General features: G+C 39.9%; 1 protein-coding gene across 1 annotated transcript in view; it reads right to left on the bottom strand.

Moving 5' to 3' along the window:
* Window positions 1-1100: 1100 nt before the first annotated feature.
* Window positions 1101-18802, bottom strand: part of LOC105476481 (STT3 oligosaccharyltransferase complex catalytic subunit A) — a 30028-nt gene continuing 12326 nt past the window's right edge. Inside the window, exons 6-18 of the mRNA XM_071076000.1 lie at window positions 18659-18749; window positions 17191-17297; window positions 16466-16630; window positions 14661-14841; window positions 12760-12915; window positions 10870-10961; window positions 9740-9895; window positions 9307-9495; window positions 8289-8405; window positions 8069-8171; window positions 3590-3778; window positions 2028-2143; window positions 1101-1382 (exon numbers count right to left, since the gene is read on the bottom strand). Of these exons, the coding sequence (XP_070932101.1) occupies window positions 1344-1382; window positions 2028-2143; window positions 3590-3778; window positions 8069-8171; window positions 8289-8405; window positions 9307-9495; window positions 9740-9895; window positions 10870-10961; window positions 12760-12915; window positions 14661-14841; window positions 16466-16630; window positions 17191-17297; window positions 18659-18749 (1701 nt within the window). The 3' untranslated portion in view covers window positions 1101-1343. The remainder of the gene's footprint in view (window positions 1383-2027; window positions 2144-3589; window positions 3779-8068; window positions 8172-8288; window positions 8406-9306; window positions 9496-9739; window positions 9896-10869; window positions 10962-12759; window positions 12916-14660; window positions 14842-16465; window positions 16631-17190; window positions 17298-18658; window positions 18750-18802) is intronic.

The raw sequence follows: 18802 nt of genomic DNA, 5'->3' as shown, positions 1-18802 counted from the left end.
AGTTAGCTTTTATTTTATTAATGACTTAGGGTTCATATACATCAGTGATATATGTCATAGGCTCTTTGTCCTGACATTAAGTGTCCTCAAGGACCACTGTGCTTTCCAGTTAAGTTATTTTGTTTTTTAGACAGGATTTCACTAGGGCCCAGACTGGAGTACAGTGGCACAATCACAGTTTACTGTAGCCTCAACCTCCCAGGCCCAAGTGATCCTCCAGTCTCATCTTCCCAAGTAGCTGGGACTACAGGTGTATACCACCATACCTAATTTTTATTTTTCATAGAAACAATCTCCTTGTGTTGCCCAGGCTTAAAACTTTTTAAGAAGTGTCTCCTCTCTTTTCTTGCAGGCAGGCTGGCACTGCTCTCTAGGGACCTGTTACTAGCAATGCTTCCCTTTTTAATTTGTATCTTATTTGGAAAGAGCTTCAAAATTAGGTAATTAAACTTGTTAGCAATATACAATAGCAACAAATACGCTAAGACTAAGGGAAAAAGAAGCTCACCTTTGAATAACCACAAGAGTTTTGAGTAAAGGATCATTCCTGTGTCATGAATAAGTGAGAGTGCTGAAAAGTTCAATTTCAAATTGATACGTATGATTATATTTAAGCTGATTTCAAAAACACCTACTGACCATCAAGCTCTATATGTAACACTGGAAGAGTTTTTCCTCTCCATTGATAAACCAATAATTTCACTGTTTGTCTTGAGTCTTCAAAACTGCTGATTTATAAAGTCAGAGAGCATCTAAGGATAAGAGACATGGAGAACAGAGACATGGTAGCAACACACCTGCCTTTCTAGCCCAGAAAGGCACTCTTCTGGTCCCACATTTATTCATTCAATAAAAATTTATTGAGCCACGCTATTTGCAAGGAATTGTACTAGGTGCTGCAATGCAAAGAGTATGACAAAACTGTCTGTAGATGTAGTATCTGAATTGGTCTTTGATAGTTTTCCTGATTTGAGAAAGACGTCTCTATTTGGTAATTTAGGGAGCTAAGAGAATGGACAAGGTCTGCTTATGTCCTTCTGGCAACCTAGGATAGTTTTGCCTTCCTCAAATCAGTTGTCAGTCAAAACAAATAAGGCACATTTTAAAAAAAAATTCCCCCCTTTAATTGACCAAGTAAAGCCATGACATTTCATTTGGTAACCTGTTTAGAATTATAAAAATCATTTCATTTGGCCCAGCCCATACTGCCCAGGACAAAACTTTCAGACAATTTTAATGCCATCCAGCTTTGTTCTTACAAACTGCATATTAAAAAAAAAAAATCTTCAACGTCCTAAATGTGATGTGCCCAGTGCGAAGCATATCAGAGCTGGACGTGACATTTATGTCCTTGACAAGCCTCGATTATCCAGGTCCTTTACCTGCAACATAAAGATGTCAGTTTAATATTTACAATCAGATCAACTTTGGAGAAATTTTCTACTAAAATGGATTCACCCAGAGTGGGTAGGATTATGTTGGGTTCTACAGCCTGGTTTAGGGCTGTGAATAAACAAGCACTGATTAGAGACTAGATTCTCTCTGCTTAGCCTTTTGGAATACCTCTGGGAGGAGCAATATTACTGATCTACCCTCCACATAGATCAAGGGTTCTCAATCTTTTCTTTTATGAGAGATATACTCCTATGTGGTTCTATGTGACTCTATATACCTTAAGTTCTTCAGAGAGAGAAGAAAATGTAGTTAAATACAAACGTGAACTTTTTCTCTATTTCCTGCACTCTCCCCACCCGTGAGCCTGATAATCACAGAAACTGGTTGAGTCAAGCCCCAGGTGGAAAAATATTACTGCAACAACTGCCAAAATGACGGCAGACTGGGATCATCTACTCTCTAAGAACAATCTAAAATAAAAAGTAAAATTTTCAGTGAGTTTGCAAGCTACTTTTCAAACACAGGTGTCATGAGAAATTTCCCTACTTGAGAAATATGTGGCCCATTTTATAAGCACTGAAACCAATCTGCAAAATAAAAGTTGCTTTCTGAGACATATAGCATCTGCTTACCTTGTATATCCTGACCAGCCAATGTTCTGTGGTATACGCTTCCTCCAGGACATCAAGCTCAAAGTCTTTATTCCCAATCTCAGCATTTCGGACACGGTCAAAGCCTGGAGGACGCTCTAGAGAGGGATGAAAAAGAACACACTTCTTTCTACACTGCTAATTTCCTATAGAGACAGTATATGGATTCAGTACACCATCTACTAATTGAATGATTATTCCTCAGCCTGCAATTTGGTGAGAGTAGAGCCTGCAAAAAAGAGCATCAGGTAGTAAGGGCAAATCAAGTGTTACTCTAACTTAAGTACCAGGCAAGATGATGCTTGCCAATGTCTTATCTCTAATAAGACAGACATAGGGAGCCAACTTCCAAGGCCCTCTATTCCTGAGGATTGTCATCCACAGCCTCTAACACATTAGCAACCCTTGCATGGATCAGAGAAAGAAGCCTACCAGAAGTCAAAGACCTGCATTCATGTCAGAAATTCTCCCTAGTGCAGAACCAAGAAATTGAAGTCAGAAGGAGAGACTTAACCTAATCAAATAACTCTCAACATAGTCATCTGAAGATATGAAAAGTCACTTTCTCACCCTTTTGTTCCTGTCTTCACTATAACACCCTTAAGGACAATAAAAAGTAATGGTCAAAAGCACAGAATTTGGAGCCAGCCAGTCTTTGTCGGTTTGAATCCTGACTCTGCCATTAGTTGTGTGACACTGGACAGTTAAATAACCTATTTGTACCTCAATTTCCTCATACATAAAATAACAGGCTGGGTGCGGTGGCTCACGCCTGTAATCCCAGCATTTTGGGAGGCTGAGGTGGGTGGATGACTTGAGGTCAGAGTTCAAGACCAGCCTGGTCAACATGGTGAAACCCCGTCTCTACTAAAAATGCAAAAAAAAAAAAAAAATTAGCTGGGGGTGGTGAAGCCCACCTGTAATTTGTAATTCTAGCTACTTGGGAGGCTGAGGCAGGAGAATTGCTTGAACCTGGGAGGTGGAGGCTGCAATGAGCCAAGATTGTGCCACTGCACTCCAGCCTGGGTGACAGAACAAGACTTAATATCAAAAAAAAAAAAAAAAAGAAAACAAAAATAACAATAGCTAGGTGCAGTAGCTCATGTCTGTAATTCCAGTATTTTGGGAGGCCATGATAAGAGGATTGCTTGAGCTCAGGAGTTCCAGACCAGCCCAGGCAACATAGTGGGACCGCATCTCTACAAAAAGTTTAAAAACAGCCAGGCATTGTGGTGTGCACCTTAGTCCCAGCTACTCAGAGGCTGAAGCAGGAGGACTCCTTGAGTCTAGGAAATCAAGGCTGCAGTGAGCCATGATTACACCACTGCATTCCAGCCTGGGTGTCAGAGCAAAAACCCATCTTAAAAAAATATACAAACAATAAAGATAATACGACAATAATATCAGTATATGCCTTTTGGGTTGCTGTGAGGATTAAATGAGTTAACAGACACAAAGCACTTACCAGTGCTTGGCATATGGAAAATACTGTGTATTAGTAATCACTATTATTACTATTGTTAATATTATTATGAATCACTCACTGGCTTCTGTGTAAACCTGTCCAAAGCGGTAGTAACACATCTTGTACATGAGGCAGTTGAGCAGCACTGGAGAACCTTCACGGTCCACACGGAACTCCCCAGTTGGAGTATAATAGTCATTCTCCTTAATATGTTTGCCTGTATCTGTGCTCCCTCCAATCCGGACCATCCAAAGAAACTTGTTGATATCTAGGAGAAAAAAAAAAAAAAGAACTGCTGCATCACAAAGGTTGCTGGAGTTAAAGCAGGTTAGTATTTCTAAGAAAATTCCTCAACATTTTTAAAATGGGGATTGGTATCATTTAACTCTAATTTATAAAAATAGTGAGGACAACATACGAGCAACGCATTTTTCATCAAAATATACAACTTTTCTGAGAAATGATTATACTCCTGAAATCCTATGCTACTAGTCCAGACTTAAGCCACAATTGAATTTGGTCCTATAGATTAGCTAGGGCTAGGCTATCAAATGTAGTAGCAATTAGCTACATATAGCTGCTGAGCAGCTGAAATGTGGCTAGTCCAAATTAAGATGTACTGTAAGTATAAAATACACATTAGGTAAGTATGAAATACACACTAGATTTTGAAAAGTTAGTAAAAAAACAAACCCTAAAAGGGGGTATACTGGTTACATGTTAAATTAAATAATAATGTTTTAATATGAATATTCAGTTAAATAAAATTATTAAAATTACTTTCACCTGGCCGGGCGCGGTGGCTCAAGCCTGTAATCCCAGCACTTTGGGAGGCCGAGACGGGCGGATCACGAGGTCAGGAGATCGAGACCATCCTGGTTAACACGGTGAAACCCCGTCTCTACTAAAAAATACAAAAAACTAGCCGGCTGAGGTGGCGGACGCCTGTAGTCCCAGCTACTCCGGAGGCGGAGGCAGGAGAATGGCGTGAACCCGGGAGGCGGAGCTTGCAGTGAGCTGAGATCCGGCCACTGCACTCCAGCCTGGGTGACAGCGCGAGACTCCGTCTCAAAAAAAAAAAAAAAAAAAATTACTTTCACCTGCTTATTTATACTTATTTTGATATGACTAACATAAAGCTTAAAATGATAACGTGGTTCCCATTATTTCTATTAGACAGTGGGCAGGACTGATCTAAAGAGTACTAGTAGCTTTACCAAAAAGGTAGACAAGACATGAATGTTCTCCTTCTTGACCAACAGTTGCAAAGTTATGGACCTCCAAAGCATGTATATGAGAAGTCAACATTTCTGTGTCAAACACACTCCCATGCTTGATAAATACTGATACTTCCATCAACTCATGATATCTCTTTTAGGGTTCATCATTCACTGTATTGCTTGCATAGGCTTTAGGGAAATCAGTTGCTACATGTTTCACTGGATGGTTAGTATTAAAAATATTTCTAATCCATAAAAATAAATAAATAAATAAGATTCCTACCGTACTACTGCAAAGAGTTCTAGGGGATATCACAGTGGTTAAGAACAGACTCTGGATCCAAACTGCCTGAGTTTGAATTCCAGCACTGCCAATTCTAGCTAGGTGACCTTGAGCAAGTTATTTAACCTCTCTGTGCTTCAGTTTTCTCATCTGTCAAATTAGAAAAATAAGAGTATCTACAACAATAGGGCTGTTATTATGAGTAACAACACGTAAAGCATTTAATAAGTTGTTTGTCACATGGTAAACATCCAATGAATATTACTGTCTTCGTTCAGTGAATGTATTCTTATCTTCATCTTACAAATGGAAAACCTGAGGCACAGAGACTTGCCTAGATCACAGCGTCAGAAATAGGAACAAAAATAAACCCCCAGAACCTCAGCTCAACTATCACAGAGCAATAGGATTGTAGCCGCCTGGCAGGTATGTCTTGAAACAAAAACCTCACAAGCTCTATGAATGGAAGAGTGAAAATAATAGGAATGGCTGGGTGTGATGGCTCACACCTGTAATCCCAGCACTGTGGGAGGCTGAGGTGGGTGGACCATTTGCGCACAGGAGTTCAAGACCAGCCTGGGCAATGTGGCAAAACCCAATCTCTATAAAAAGTACAAAAATTGGCCGGGCATGGTGGTGTGTGCCTGTGGTCCCATCCACTCAGGAGGCTGAGGTGGGAAGATCACTTGAGCATGGGAAGCAGAGGCTGCAGTGAGCAGAGATCGTACCACTGAATTCCAGCCTGGGTGACAAAGTGAAACCCTGTCTCAAAAATAATGATGATGATGATGATAGGAACTGCATCAAGGAAGCCCATTGCTCAAAAGATATTGTTGTTTACAAAAAATAAGTTAGGCCAGGCCCAACTTTTTATTTTTACTATACCTCTCAAATGTTACAGAACTCCTATTAGTAAAGCCCAATTAATAATTCGACCTTGAAAAATAAATTCAGTGTAACAAAGTAATCAAAACAGTTGGCCTACCATATCTGTGGGTTTGATATCCATAGATTCAACTAACCTCTAATCAAAAATATTCACAAAACAAAAAAACAGATGACGGCATATGTAATGAAGATGGATACTTGTTTCTTGTCGCTGTTCCCTAAACAACACAGTATTAACAACCATTTACCTAGAATTAGGGATTAGTATTACAATCTAGAGAGGATTTAAAGTATGTAAGAGAATGTGTATATATTATATACAAACACTAAACCATTTTATATAAGGGACCTGAGCATCCACAAATTCTGGTATCCTGGTGAGGGGTGGGGGTGTCCTGGAAACAATCCTCCATGGATACAGAGGGACAACTACACTCCTCCATGGATACAAAGGGACAACTACACTATCTTCTTTTATAACTTCACATACATGTTTTCATGGATCTAGACAGTAACAGTGTTTTGCATTTTTTGTTTTTTGTTTTTTTTTTTTGAGATGGAGTCTCGCTCTGTCACTCAGGCTGGAGTGTAGTGGTGCAATCTCTACTCACTGCAACCTCTGCCACCCAGGGTCAAGTGATTATCTGGCCTCAGCCTCCCAAGTAGGTAAGATTACAGGCATGTGCCACCACATGCGGCTAATTTTTGTATTTTTTTAGTAGAGATGGGATTTCATTATGTTGGGCAGGCCGGTCTTGAACTCCTGACCTCAAGAGTCTTCCCAAAGTGCTGGGATTACAGGCGTGAGCCATCGCACCCAGTCTCTGCATTATTTTTCAATGGTTATCTTATCATCTTCTTTAAAAAATAAAAAGTCTAACTTATATATCCTCTCCCACCAGAATATCAAAATTCACAAATGCTCAAGTCCCTTTTATAAAATGGTGTAGTATTTGTATATAACCTATGCACATCTGTCCATATACTTTAAATCATGTCTAGATTACCTATAATACCTAAATACAGTGTAGATGCTATGTAAATAGTTGTTATACTATATTTTTTATTTGTACTATTTTTATTGTTGTATTATGATTTTTTTCCCCACAAATATTTTCCATCTGTGGTTGGTTGAACCCACAGATGCAGAACCCACAGATATGGAGGGGAAACTGTATACACAGTATTTAGAAATATGCACGTAAAGTACTAGAAGAAATAGCTGCAGGAATAATTGCTTCTGGGGACTGATGTTAAGGGGGCTTAGATTTTGGGGGAGTGAACTATCACTTTTTATTATAAACCTTCAGAACTGTTTAACTTTTTTTTTTGAGACAGTCTCGCTCTGCTGCCCAGACTTGAGTGCAATGGCGCAATCTCAGCCCACTGTAACCTCTCCTTCCCAAGTTCAAGCGATTCTCCTGCCTCAGCCTCTTGAGTAGCTAGGACTACAGGCATGTGCCACCACGCCTGGCTAATTTTTGTAGAGACAAGGTTTCACTATGTTGCCCAGGCTGGTCATGAACTCCTGACCTCATGTGATCCACCTGCCTCGGCCTCCCAAAGTGCTGGGATTACAGGCATGAGCCACCACACCCAGCTGTGAACTGTTTAACTTTTTAAAGTATAAACAGGCATTACATTAACTTTTAAGGCAGCTAACTATATTTGGGTGTTTCTTCTAAAAATCTTTGTGCCAATAATCATAGGGCACATGGTAACCTCCATTTTACACATACTTTTATTTATATGTACTATATATAGATATATAAAAAATGTTCTTTTTTTTATGTCAGGCCATATGAAACATTGCTAAGCTGGTCGATGACTATATGGCTTAAAACCACTAAAAAAATGCTAATTCTTAAGTTTATTGTCATGAGCCTGATGTTCAGCTTGCTTTTATTACTGGTTGTGGAACTACTTCTATGCCTTAGACAATCATATAGCATGCTGTACCTACACAAGAATTGTTTACCTTTATGTCCTCTTGTTGCAAAAAGAAAAAAATCAAAATACCCAAACCTCAAGTTGCAAATACTTAGGAACTTCCCTTGAAAGAAAAATATCTTAGTAAAATATTAGTAAAAGTACAGAAAACTAGGAGATTCATCTAGTTTTCTTAGAATCTATGTCCTACAGCTAGAAATAGAATCAAGTATATTACCATCAGAGGAATACCCAGTGAGGCCTCCAAAAATGACCAGCACATAACTGACATCAAGCTCCCTCATGATCTCATAGGCTTTTTCCTCTGTGGACGCCATTGCCTGGAAAAACAAATGTACAATTCTCAGAGCAAAATCCCAAGTCATATTATCCCCTCATGCAGACACATTTCCCGCTAGACCTTGCACACCAAACACTCAAAGATCCCTTTATCTTACCTGCCCTACTCGAGAAATATGGGTATTATTCCATGTGTTATTGTCCACTAAAATGGTTCGGTTTGCCATAGCTGTAATCTGATAGCCATAATCCCACCAGGACATGACCTTCGCATCCTGAAAGTAGAATGGGAAATGGAAATAACAAGCTTCTGTCTCTAAAAGTCAAATGCAATAGAGAAGGCATCTTTGGTCTGAGAGAAGTGACACCTGGCTGACTAATCAATTTCTTCACAAAGTAATGCATGTCAAACCAGAAAATAAATCCTGGCACCTGGTCTTCCATTTATATAAGATCATAAAATCTCAGCACAAATAACAAACCAGCATTGCCTACACTTTCATCCCAGGTCACTTTACACAAACATAATGAGGTGGGAATGTGGGAGACTGTGCAATATAGCCACATCAATAGCCTAGTGTCATTCGATAATTTTCTAAAATAGCCTTTTAACAGAATCACAAAAATCACTTATTATAAAGATGGGGTGGAAACTCAAATCACAGGATATGATGGGCAAGAATTAAGACTCTTAAAAGTTTTTATTCCTAACAAATTGTCTCAGAAATGATATTCTTAATAGTTACTGTAAAGGAAATCACTTCAGATTCTCAAAAGCTATAAATTAAAATGTTAAAAGCAGTTATAAGCTGATCACTTTACACAAGATTTACATCTTTCTGCTTGCTTCAATTTTCTGATTTTTCTAAAGTGAACATGTATTATTTATAACTTTTTTCTTCTTTTATAACTGGGATGTTCTACCTCTTGTTAAAAATCATCATATCAATAAAAGTGTCCATGCAAAGTCTAGATAATTACTAGTAAGCGTTAACTATAAAAGATCCCTGAATTGAATGGCGGTTCACCTTTAAGGCTCATTCAAGACTAGAGTTGTAAAGTTCCAATTTCACCAAGCTTTCCACCCATCTAAAAGCTATATGATTCACTATAACATCAAATGTCTCCTCCCCCTTTGCCCCTAACCCACAATTCCCACTCCTCCCAAATCTTCACCTCTGGAGTATTGTGACGAAGCCAATAATACGCTTCTCGAAAGTCATCAAATATGATCCTACTGCCATCCCCACCACGGGCAGACAGTACAATGGACGGAGAAGAGTAGGCCTCACTGGTCACCCACGTTGAATGAAAGGTATAGGTGATAAGAAAGAAAGCCATGACCAGTATCATCCCACTTGCCACCTAAACAAGGAAAAAGAATTAATTGTGTAGTTAATCAAACTAAATTCGTACAACACAGGACAAGTTGTTAGACACATTCATTAATAGAGATGAGATTGATCAAGTCAGAGGCTCTATGAGTTAATTCTGACCACCTATGACAGTGCTCCACTTTACTCCTCCCACCACCCACCACCCACGTACACACATACACACACACACACACACAGAGTTTCCCAACTGTACTCTTAACATTGCTTCTCACTTCATTCTTAATAGGGTAGGTAGAATCCTGTTGCTTCTTGCTCTTCTTGTCTGGACGACTTATGTCCAGATTCTTCATGTATGTGGATAGCACCTGGGAGACTCCAATGCCGGAGAGAATGCACATAACAGGTGCCAACACTAGCATTAGACGCACCTAACAGAGACAGGACACATGATCAGTCTAATCAGTGTTACACAGTTTACAGATTTCAGCCTATTAGTAGATCAAGACATCAATTTAGGGGTTTTCATCAAACATGACTTCCATAAAAAGTGAAAGAGAAAATACTTGAAATAGTTACAGTACAAGCATATATTTCTTAAACTGTATTTCAATTATATGCATGCACATATGTATATGTGTCTTGAATAATAATGATATAAAGTATATTTCATAACTGTGGTTTGAGACCAAAAAAGTATGAGAAGCACTATTTTACTACAATATATAAAATCCCTCCTCTTTGGCTGGGCACGGTGGCTCACGCCTGTAATCCCAGCACTTTGGGACGCCAAGGAGGGCAGATCACCTGAGGTCGGGAGTTCAAGACCAGCCTGACCAACATGGAGAAACCCCATCTCTACTAAAAATACAAAACTAGCCAGGTGTGGTGGCGCATGCCAGTAGTCCCAGCTACTCGGGAGGCTGAGGCAGGAGAACTGCTTGAACCCAGGAGGCGGAGGTTGCAGTGAGCTGAGACCATGCCATTGCACTCCAGCCTGGGCAACAAGAGTGAAACTCTGTCTCAAAAAAAAAAAAAAAAAAAAAAAAATCCCTCCTCTCTTTTAACAATCTAGCACTGGGGAATACTCCCACGCCTTCAAGAAAAAACTATCATCTCCCGTTTTAAGACACCCAGGGTCATATTATCCAAAAAAGTGCAAAAGTGCTTCTATAATACCAAGTTATGAATCCAAGAAAGTTGGACCCCACAACCAGAATGTATGAGTGTCCCATACATTCCTAGGAAGGATCAACAACAGCAAGCAGCTTTACAACTCATTCCCTCAAATGCTCAGAGGGAAGCATGTGCACAATCATCAGTACTTTCTGAATTCTGCCAGGCAGATAAAAAAGCACCTCAGAGTTAGAGTGAAAAAGTCTACCAGACTGAGGGCAGTCCTCACCATTACAGCTGAAAAGTACATGCTGGTCACACCATACATGATGATAAAAATCCGGGCATCAGACAGGTTGCTAAAGCAGTAATAGAGGCCAACTACAAAAGAGGGAAGGAGAAATAAGCAGCTGAGTCCTGTAGGTTGAAACCTACAAGGGAAAGTGTCTTCGTTATATGACTGGATGATTCCACACATTTAACCCAGCAATTCCACTTCCAGGAATTTATCCTAAAAAAAAAATCATAGAAACATGCAAAGATGTTCACTACAGCACACTTTAAAGTAGCAAAAAATCAGAAACAACCTAAATGTCCAACAACAAGGAGCTAATTATAGTATATTTATAAAATGGAATATATTAAAATATTGCTGTGTGAGATTATGGACTACTTGCCTTCTTACACATCTTGACACATCTCTGTACTTAAAAAAACTAATAAATGATATATTTTAAGTATTTCTATAAAATAATACTAAGTAACAGCGAAATTTGATTCTTTATGAAGTGAAAAAAAACAGGGAAAAAACTATGATCTCATTCTTATTTGATAAATATACATCAAAATGTTAACAGTGGCTAGAGATGGGTGATAACAACTCCTGAATATTTACCTTTTTTGAGATGGGGGTCTTGCTGTATAACCGAGGCTGGTCTCAAACTCCTGGGCTCAAGTAATCCTTCTACCTCAGCCTTCCAAGTAGCTGGGACTACAGGTGCACACTACCCTGCCCAGCTAATTTTATTTATTTTATATGTGTGTATGTGTGTCGGTATGGGTGTGTGCGTGCATTATTTTATTTTATTTTATTTTTTAAGTAGAGACAGGGGTCTCGCTATATTGCCCAGGCTGGTATTGAACTCCTCGCCTCAAGCAATCCTCCCACCTCATCTTCCCAAAGTGCTGGGATTACTGATGTGAACTACATCTCCAGGCCTGTTTTTGTTTTTTTAGATGTGGGTCTCACTATGTTGCCCAGGTTGATCTCAAATTCCTGACCTTAAGTGATCTCACCTCAGGCTCCTAACAGGCTAGGATTATAGGCATGAGCCATTGTGCTCAGCAACTTTTTCTATTTATTTATATATATTTTTTACAATACACAAATTACTTTCACAATAAGAAAAAAGTACAAGTTGGCCAGGCACAGTGGCTCACACCTGTAATCCCAGCACTATGGGAGGCCAAGGTGAGCAGACTGCTTAAGCCCATGAATTCAAGACCAGCCTAGGCAACACAGTGAAACCCCATTTCTTCAAAAAAAAATACAAAAATTAGCCAGGCATGGCGGCATGCACCTATAGTCCCAGCTACTCCGGAGGGTGAGGTGGAAGGACGGCTTGAGCCCAGGAGGCAGAGGCTGCAGTAAGCTGAGATCGTACCACTGCCCTCCAACCTGGGCAACAGAGCAAGACTCTATCTCAAAAAAAAAAAAAAAAAAAAAGTAAATTATTTGAAAAAGACCACTAACACTGGTAAATTCTAAAACACATCTGGATTGGCCAGAAGTTAAGAGATTGATGAGGCTTTACAATCAGCAGTACTCATTATAGGACTTCAATACTGCCAAGAGGAAAAACAAGGGTAAAGGGGAAGGAGTATGATAGAAGTACTCAAACAAAACCAACCCTGAGTAGAAATTACGGTTAAATTTTAACTTATAACACAAATGACAAATGAACAGAAAACTGTGAGGCTGAACTTGCCAATATCTACAACTGCTGAACTTCTGACTTCTGCTCAGCTTCATACATGAGAAAATTTGCTTAGCTGTCCTCTGTGTTACACAACATAAACAGGCAAAGAAGAACAAAACACGAATGAGGGTCGCTTGCAAATGTGGAATCAAATCGTGATTCTTACGAACAAGGCCATTTCAGAACACAAGGCCACATACCTGGAAACATGAAGACGAGGAGCTGTAGGTCAAAATAGTATGAGGACCAGGTTGTGGGCTGATGCTCAGACACAGAAGCAATGATGGGGATGTTGTTCTTAGCGTAAGAAGGATCCAGCAGTGAGTAGAAACGCCCCGTCCAGGGAGATATTTTTCCTGGCAGCAAAGAGGCAATACATATTCAACACATACTCTTCAAACAAATATCTGATCCAAATTAATCACAACTTCCCATTTTAATAAGATTCTCAGTGACAGAGAAGGATTAGGTTTTTGCTTAATTGCCACCAATACTTAGAGAGTTTTGCCGGGCGCGGTGGCTCAAGCCTGTAATCCCAGCACTTTGGGAGGCCGAGACGGGTGGATCACGAGGTCAGGAGATTGAGACCAGCCTGGCTAACATGGTGAAACCCCGTCTCTACTAAAAAAAATACAAAAAACTAGCTGGGCGTGGTGGCGGGCGACTGTAGTCCCAGCTACTCGGGAGGCTGAGGCAGGAGAACGGCGTAGACCCGGGAAGCGGAGCTTGCAGTGAGCTGAGATCCGGCCACTGCACTCCAGCCTGGAGGACAGAGCGAGACTCCGTCTCAAAAAAAAAAAAAAAAAAAAAAAAAAAAATACTTAGAGAGTTTCACTCCTTCCTTTCTTTCAAACCTGGGAGTACTTTTGTCAGCACCGCCAGCAGAATAAAGCGAGGCTGTATATAAACTTGGAGAGAATAGAGGCAGAAAATGCTGCCTGAAAGGGTTTTAGGCCAAATTTGGTCAAAGCAAGGCCAACTGTAGAGATTAAATCAACTATATCCTCAAGTCCTGCTCTGAATTAGTCAATAGATAGACTTGAGCAAAATCAAATTAATCTCTGAGAAATCAAAGTAGGGAAAAAGAAGGAAAATTTGGCTTTCTAACCAACTAAACAGCCATGATTTAGCTTCCATGGTATTAGATGAGTGCCACCTTGGAGGGTATGGTAAGCAATATAATGGCTTCTCCCACCCAACCAATAGGAAAGAAAAAAAAAGAAAGAAAACGGAGAAAGATTTGCAAGGTAAGATATAGTCCTTTCGCCAGGTGTGATTAAGAGCAGCTCCAACAAGACATTCTCTGCTATGCTGAATCCAAACACTGGGTTGAAAAGTGGATTGAATGTAAAATTGTGGGACTGTACATGCTTCAGATAAAAAAAGAAATAAGAAAAAAAGAATCTTTTGTGGTCAGAAAATACCCTGTCTTTTGGAGTTTACTCTTTGTCTGTACCCATCTGCATTTAATAGTAAAAGTTCTGAGCCTTACCGGGCGCGGTGGCTCACGCTTGTAATCCCAGCAATTTGGGAGGCCAAGGCGGGCAGATCACCTGAGGTCAGGAGTTTGAGACCAGCCTGACAAACATGGAGAAACCCCATCTCTACTAAAAATGCAAAATTGGCTGGGCGTGGTGGTGGGCACCTGTAATCCCAGCTACTCAGGAGGCTGAGGCAGGAGAATCGCTTGAACCTGGGAGGCGGAGGTTGCAGTGAGCCGAGATTGTGCCACTGCACTCCAGCCTGGGCAACAAGAGCGAAACTCCATCTTAAAAAAAAAAAAAGAGGCCGGGCGCGGTGGCTCAAGTCTGTAATCCCAGCACTTTGGGAGGCCGAGACGGGCGGATCACGAGGTCAGGAGATCAAGACCATCCTGGCTAACACAGTGAAACCCCGTCTCTACTAAAAATACAAAATCTTAGCCGGGCGAGGTGGCAGGCGCCTGTAGTCCCAGCTACTCGGGAGGCTGAGGCAGGAGAATGGCGTAAGCCCGGGAGGCGGAGCTTGCAGTGAGCTGAGATCCGGCCACTGCACTCCAGCCTGGGTGACAGAGCGAGACTCCGTCTCAAAAAAAAAAAAAAAAGCTGTGAGCCTTCCCTACCTGTCAGCATGAGGAGAGCTCCCACGGTGAGAAGGACAAAGCCTACCAGAGAGATGACACTCCGGAAAAGAACTTCAAATTGTTGTGGATTCAACTTGCTGCGCAGGTAATCCACAAAGGCATGGATCTGGCAGAGACCAAAGACCCCAAAGGCTGCCATGTGCTCTGATGAAAGGACAGGCTGTAGGTAAAAGGACATGTATGTTAATATTAAGGAAAAAAATGAGTAAGTCCAGTGCAGGCCTGCATTATTCTTATCTAGTTCAAACTAAACGATCAAATGAGTTCTGAGGCCCCAAAGGACTCAGGGCCAATCTAGGGAAGGGTTTAATTCACCAGCCATATTTTCTACAGAATATTTGGAGCCCCCTAAAGCATAAGATACACTATCATTGTCACATATCTGGCTTTTGCTCAGGTTATTTCCTTAGCCTAGACTGTAATTTTCTCCAAATTCCCATCCACTAAAATTCTCACCATTCAAGGTCCAACTCAAATATCATCTCTTCCTAACCTGCCAAACTGAAATCAATCACTCCTCTCTATGTTCCATGTCACATTAGTTCTCTTCTAGCACTTAATCATTCTTTGCCTTAAATGGGTGGTTCTCAAACGCTAGTGGGTATCATAATCACCAAGGGGGTAGGAGTGTTAAAACACAGATTGCTGAGCCCCACCTCCAGAGTTTCTGATTCAGTAGGTCTGTGTTGGGGCTCTAGAATTTGCATTTCTTTCTAACAAGTTCCTAGCTGCTGCTGCCGCTGATTCAAGAACCACACTTCCAGAACAGTAGCCTATCGCATATAGACAGCTGCATGTATTTCTTTCCCTGCAAGAAGACCAAAACTTCCTTAAGGACCATAACTGTATTTTTATTCTTTTTACATTTTCAAGTGATTAGCAAACTGCATATACAAATGCTTTTCAACTTATGATTGGGTTACATCCCAATAAACCCATTTTAGGTTGAAAATATCATAAGTAGAAAATGCATTTAATACACCTAACCTACGGAACACCACAGCTTAGCGTAGACTACGTTAAACATGCTCAGAACATTTACCATTAGCCTACAGTTGGGCAAAATCATCTAACACAAAGCCTATTTTATAATAAAGTGTTGAGTATCTCATGTAACTTATTGACTACTGTACTGAAAGTGAAAAACAGAACACTTATATGGGTACTGGAAGTACAGTTTCTACTGAATGCAGATCACTGTCACACCATTCTAAAGCCAAAAAATCCTAGGTCACACTCCGTAAGTTGGGGACAATCTGCAGTAGGTGATCAGTAAAGAAATACTTGTTGACCTCTAAATAAGGTTTGCACTTTCATGATAATTTCACAAAAGAAATCAAACATGCCACGTTATTCTCTGATTTAGCAGTTGTCTGTTAACCCTATGGAGCACTGTGGTTAAAGGTTTATGCTTTCGTTCCTGAAGCACTTACAATTAGATACCATTAAGATCAGGATTCTCTGCTACTACATGGGGCCATCTGCATTAAAAGAACTGGAAATTTTAACTTTGATCACTCATCTAAACTCTACTCAACTAAATATCCCTCCCCTTCCCACAAACTTAAAGCCAAAGTAAGAGCCATGAAATTCAAACTCCACGGAGCAAATATTAGCACACTCCTGGATGTAAACTTTAATGACCAATAATTCTGTTGCAAGTAGTTCAATATAAAAGCTGTGAGTAAGTCATACTCTTCTTAACAGAATCTAAGATAAATCAGTCTAGTTGGGGCTGCATAGAAAAAGTAGAAGCTGAAAACCCTACTTAGTCAAGGGCTCACCTGGAAACCCACAAAGGAGATCTGCATAGAAAGTATAGTGCCCAGGCAGTAAACAGTACAGTAGGCCACGTAGATCCGGTGGGAGAAACGGCCTGTGAGCATCAGCACCAGGACATGGAGAGGAATCAAGTTGATCAGGAACACATAACCTCCCCATGACGAGACCTATGATGGAATAGAAAAAAACAGTTCCTCTGAGTACGCCTCCTCAGACCACCACCACTATGTTGTAGGATATCACCTGTAACTTTTTAAAGAACACTTATAGTAACTACAACTTTATTTATGCCAAATGGCTTAAAGAGTTCAAATAACTGATATTTTTAAAGAGGAAAATCAAGTCCTTACATGTACAGGTTATATAAAATAAAATAAATTTTAAAAAAGAAAATATAAAATCAAGTTCAAATCCATCACTATAACTCAATCCCCTGCTCCCTCGTGGTTGCTGATGTCATGATCACATAACGAGAGGGACCCAAGCCTCAGAATGAATCTAAATGCAATCTACTGTAAGGTCATACAGAGGATTTAGGGATATGCGAGCAAGTAGAAGCAATTAAGGAAGTCTACACATATACATAAGTATGAACAGAAAAAATATATTGGAAAAGAAAAAGTTTAGGGGAACCTACCAGAAAAGAAAGTTGGTCAAACAATAGGTACCAATAGGAAATACAGTATTTAGAGAACTTTAAAAATTAAAAACATGTAGAAAAAGTTACCATGTAGAAATAAGCAAGGGCACACTTAGCTGCCCAACAGATGGAACCAGTCTTTACTGCCTTGATCCACATGTAGTAGGTGAGTAGCATGCAAAAGATGGCAATCCCTGCAGAAAGCACACATCAAAATTCAACAAGAGGCCAGGCTAGTAAAGTGATTAAGAATACTGCTCTGGAACAGACTGCCTGTATCTACTACCAAGTAATAGTGTAATTTTAGGCAAATTATCTACCTCCTTTTGTTTCAGTTTCATGTAAAAAGAAGTAATAGTATCTACTTCATAAAAGTGTTCTGAAAGCAAATATAATTAATGCCTGTAAAGCACTTAGAAGAGTACCTGGCATATAATAAACATTAAGTAAATATTGGCCATTATTATCATTCTTTCCAAGCACTAAACATACTGCTTCAAGTATAGTTCTAAAGACATCCTATATTATCATTCATCATCCTGCCTCTACGTCTTAACATAAGCTAATACTCATGCCCCAACTGCCCCTTTCCTTGATATCTGCCTAATGAAGTCCCAACTTCAGGACCCAGTTGAACCTCGACCACTTCCAAAAAGCCTCCCTTGATTCCCGAATCTGCTTTTGTTTTTTTTTCATTTAAAAAAAAAAAAAAAAAAAAATGGGGTCTTGCTGTATTACCAGGCTGCAATCACAGCTCACTGCAGCCTCAACCTCCCAGGCTCAAGCGATCCTCCCACTTCAGTCTCCAGAGTAGCTGGGACTACAGGCGCATACTACCATGCCCAGCTAATTTCTTATAGTGACAGGGTTACCCAAGCTAGTCTCAAACTCCGGAGCTCAAATGATCCACCCACCTCAGCCTCCAAAAGTACTGGATAACAGGGCGTGAGCCACCAAGTTCAGCCCCAAATCTGAATTAATCTGTCACTACATTCCTGAAATACTCTGTTCAAATTTCTATCGTGGCACATAGTATCATCTCCTGTCCCTGGAGTTATATTACATGTCCGTTTTAATCTTCCTTAATGGATTATGGGCCAATATAACCTTATTCATTATCTATCTCTTTAATTTCTTATAATTATGCACAAAATAATCTTATTCATTATCTATCTAACACTTAATACTATGTTTTCCCAATAACATTCAACAAACGTATGTTGAATTGAAAATAGGTCAATAAGTCATTAAAATTTTAAGGACATCTATTCCCTTTATGTAGGAAAATAAAGCAAATTATTATAATGTTAAAACAACAGTTAACTATCTTATGAGTGCAGAGATGAACCAAAGACTTGTAAGAAAAGTTACCAACTACCTTTCTGGAAAGGATGATGGGAAGAGAACATGAACTTGTCCAAGATCCGTTCCTGCCCATTTTTAATCTTCTCACCCAGTTACCACTTTTATTATTGCTAAACAATAGATTGCACGTTGTGAAGCTCTGTTGGATAATCAGGTGAGAAGATCTTCTTCAGCATTTTAAAAGTCTTACCTTCATTATCATAGGAGCCAGCAACAGATCGGGAGATATATCCAGGAACTACAGCAATCATGGCAGCAGCAAGAAGCCCAGCCCCTGCATCCTGTAAGAAAAAAAGGGTAATGAGACATTAACACCAATACAATGCTGAGAAAT

The sequence above is a fragment of the Macaca nemestrina genome, chromosome 12 (assembly GCF_043159975.1).
Source record: "Macaca nemestrina isolate mMacNem1 chromosome 12, mMacNem.hap1, whole genome shotgun sequence".
Taxonomy (NCBI): domain Eukaryota; kingdom Metazoa; phylum Chordata; class Mammalia; order Primates; family Cercopithecidae; genus Macaca; species Macaca nemestrina.
Note: the sequence above shows the minus strand (reverse complement) of the source record. Positions and strands in the feature narration are given on the sequence as shown.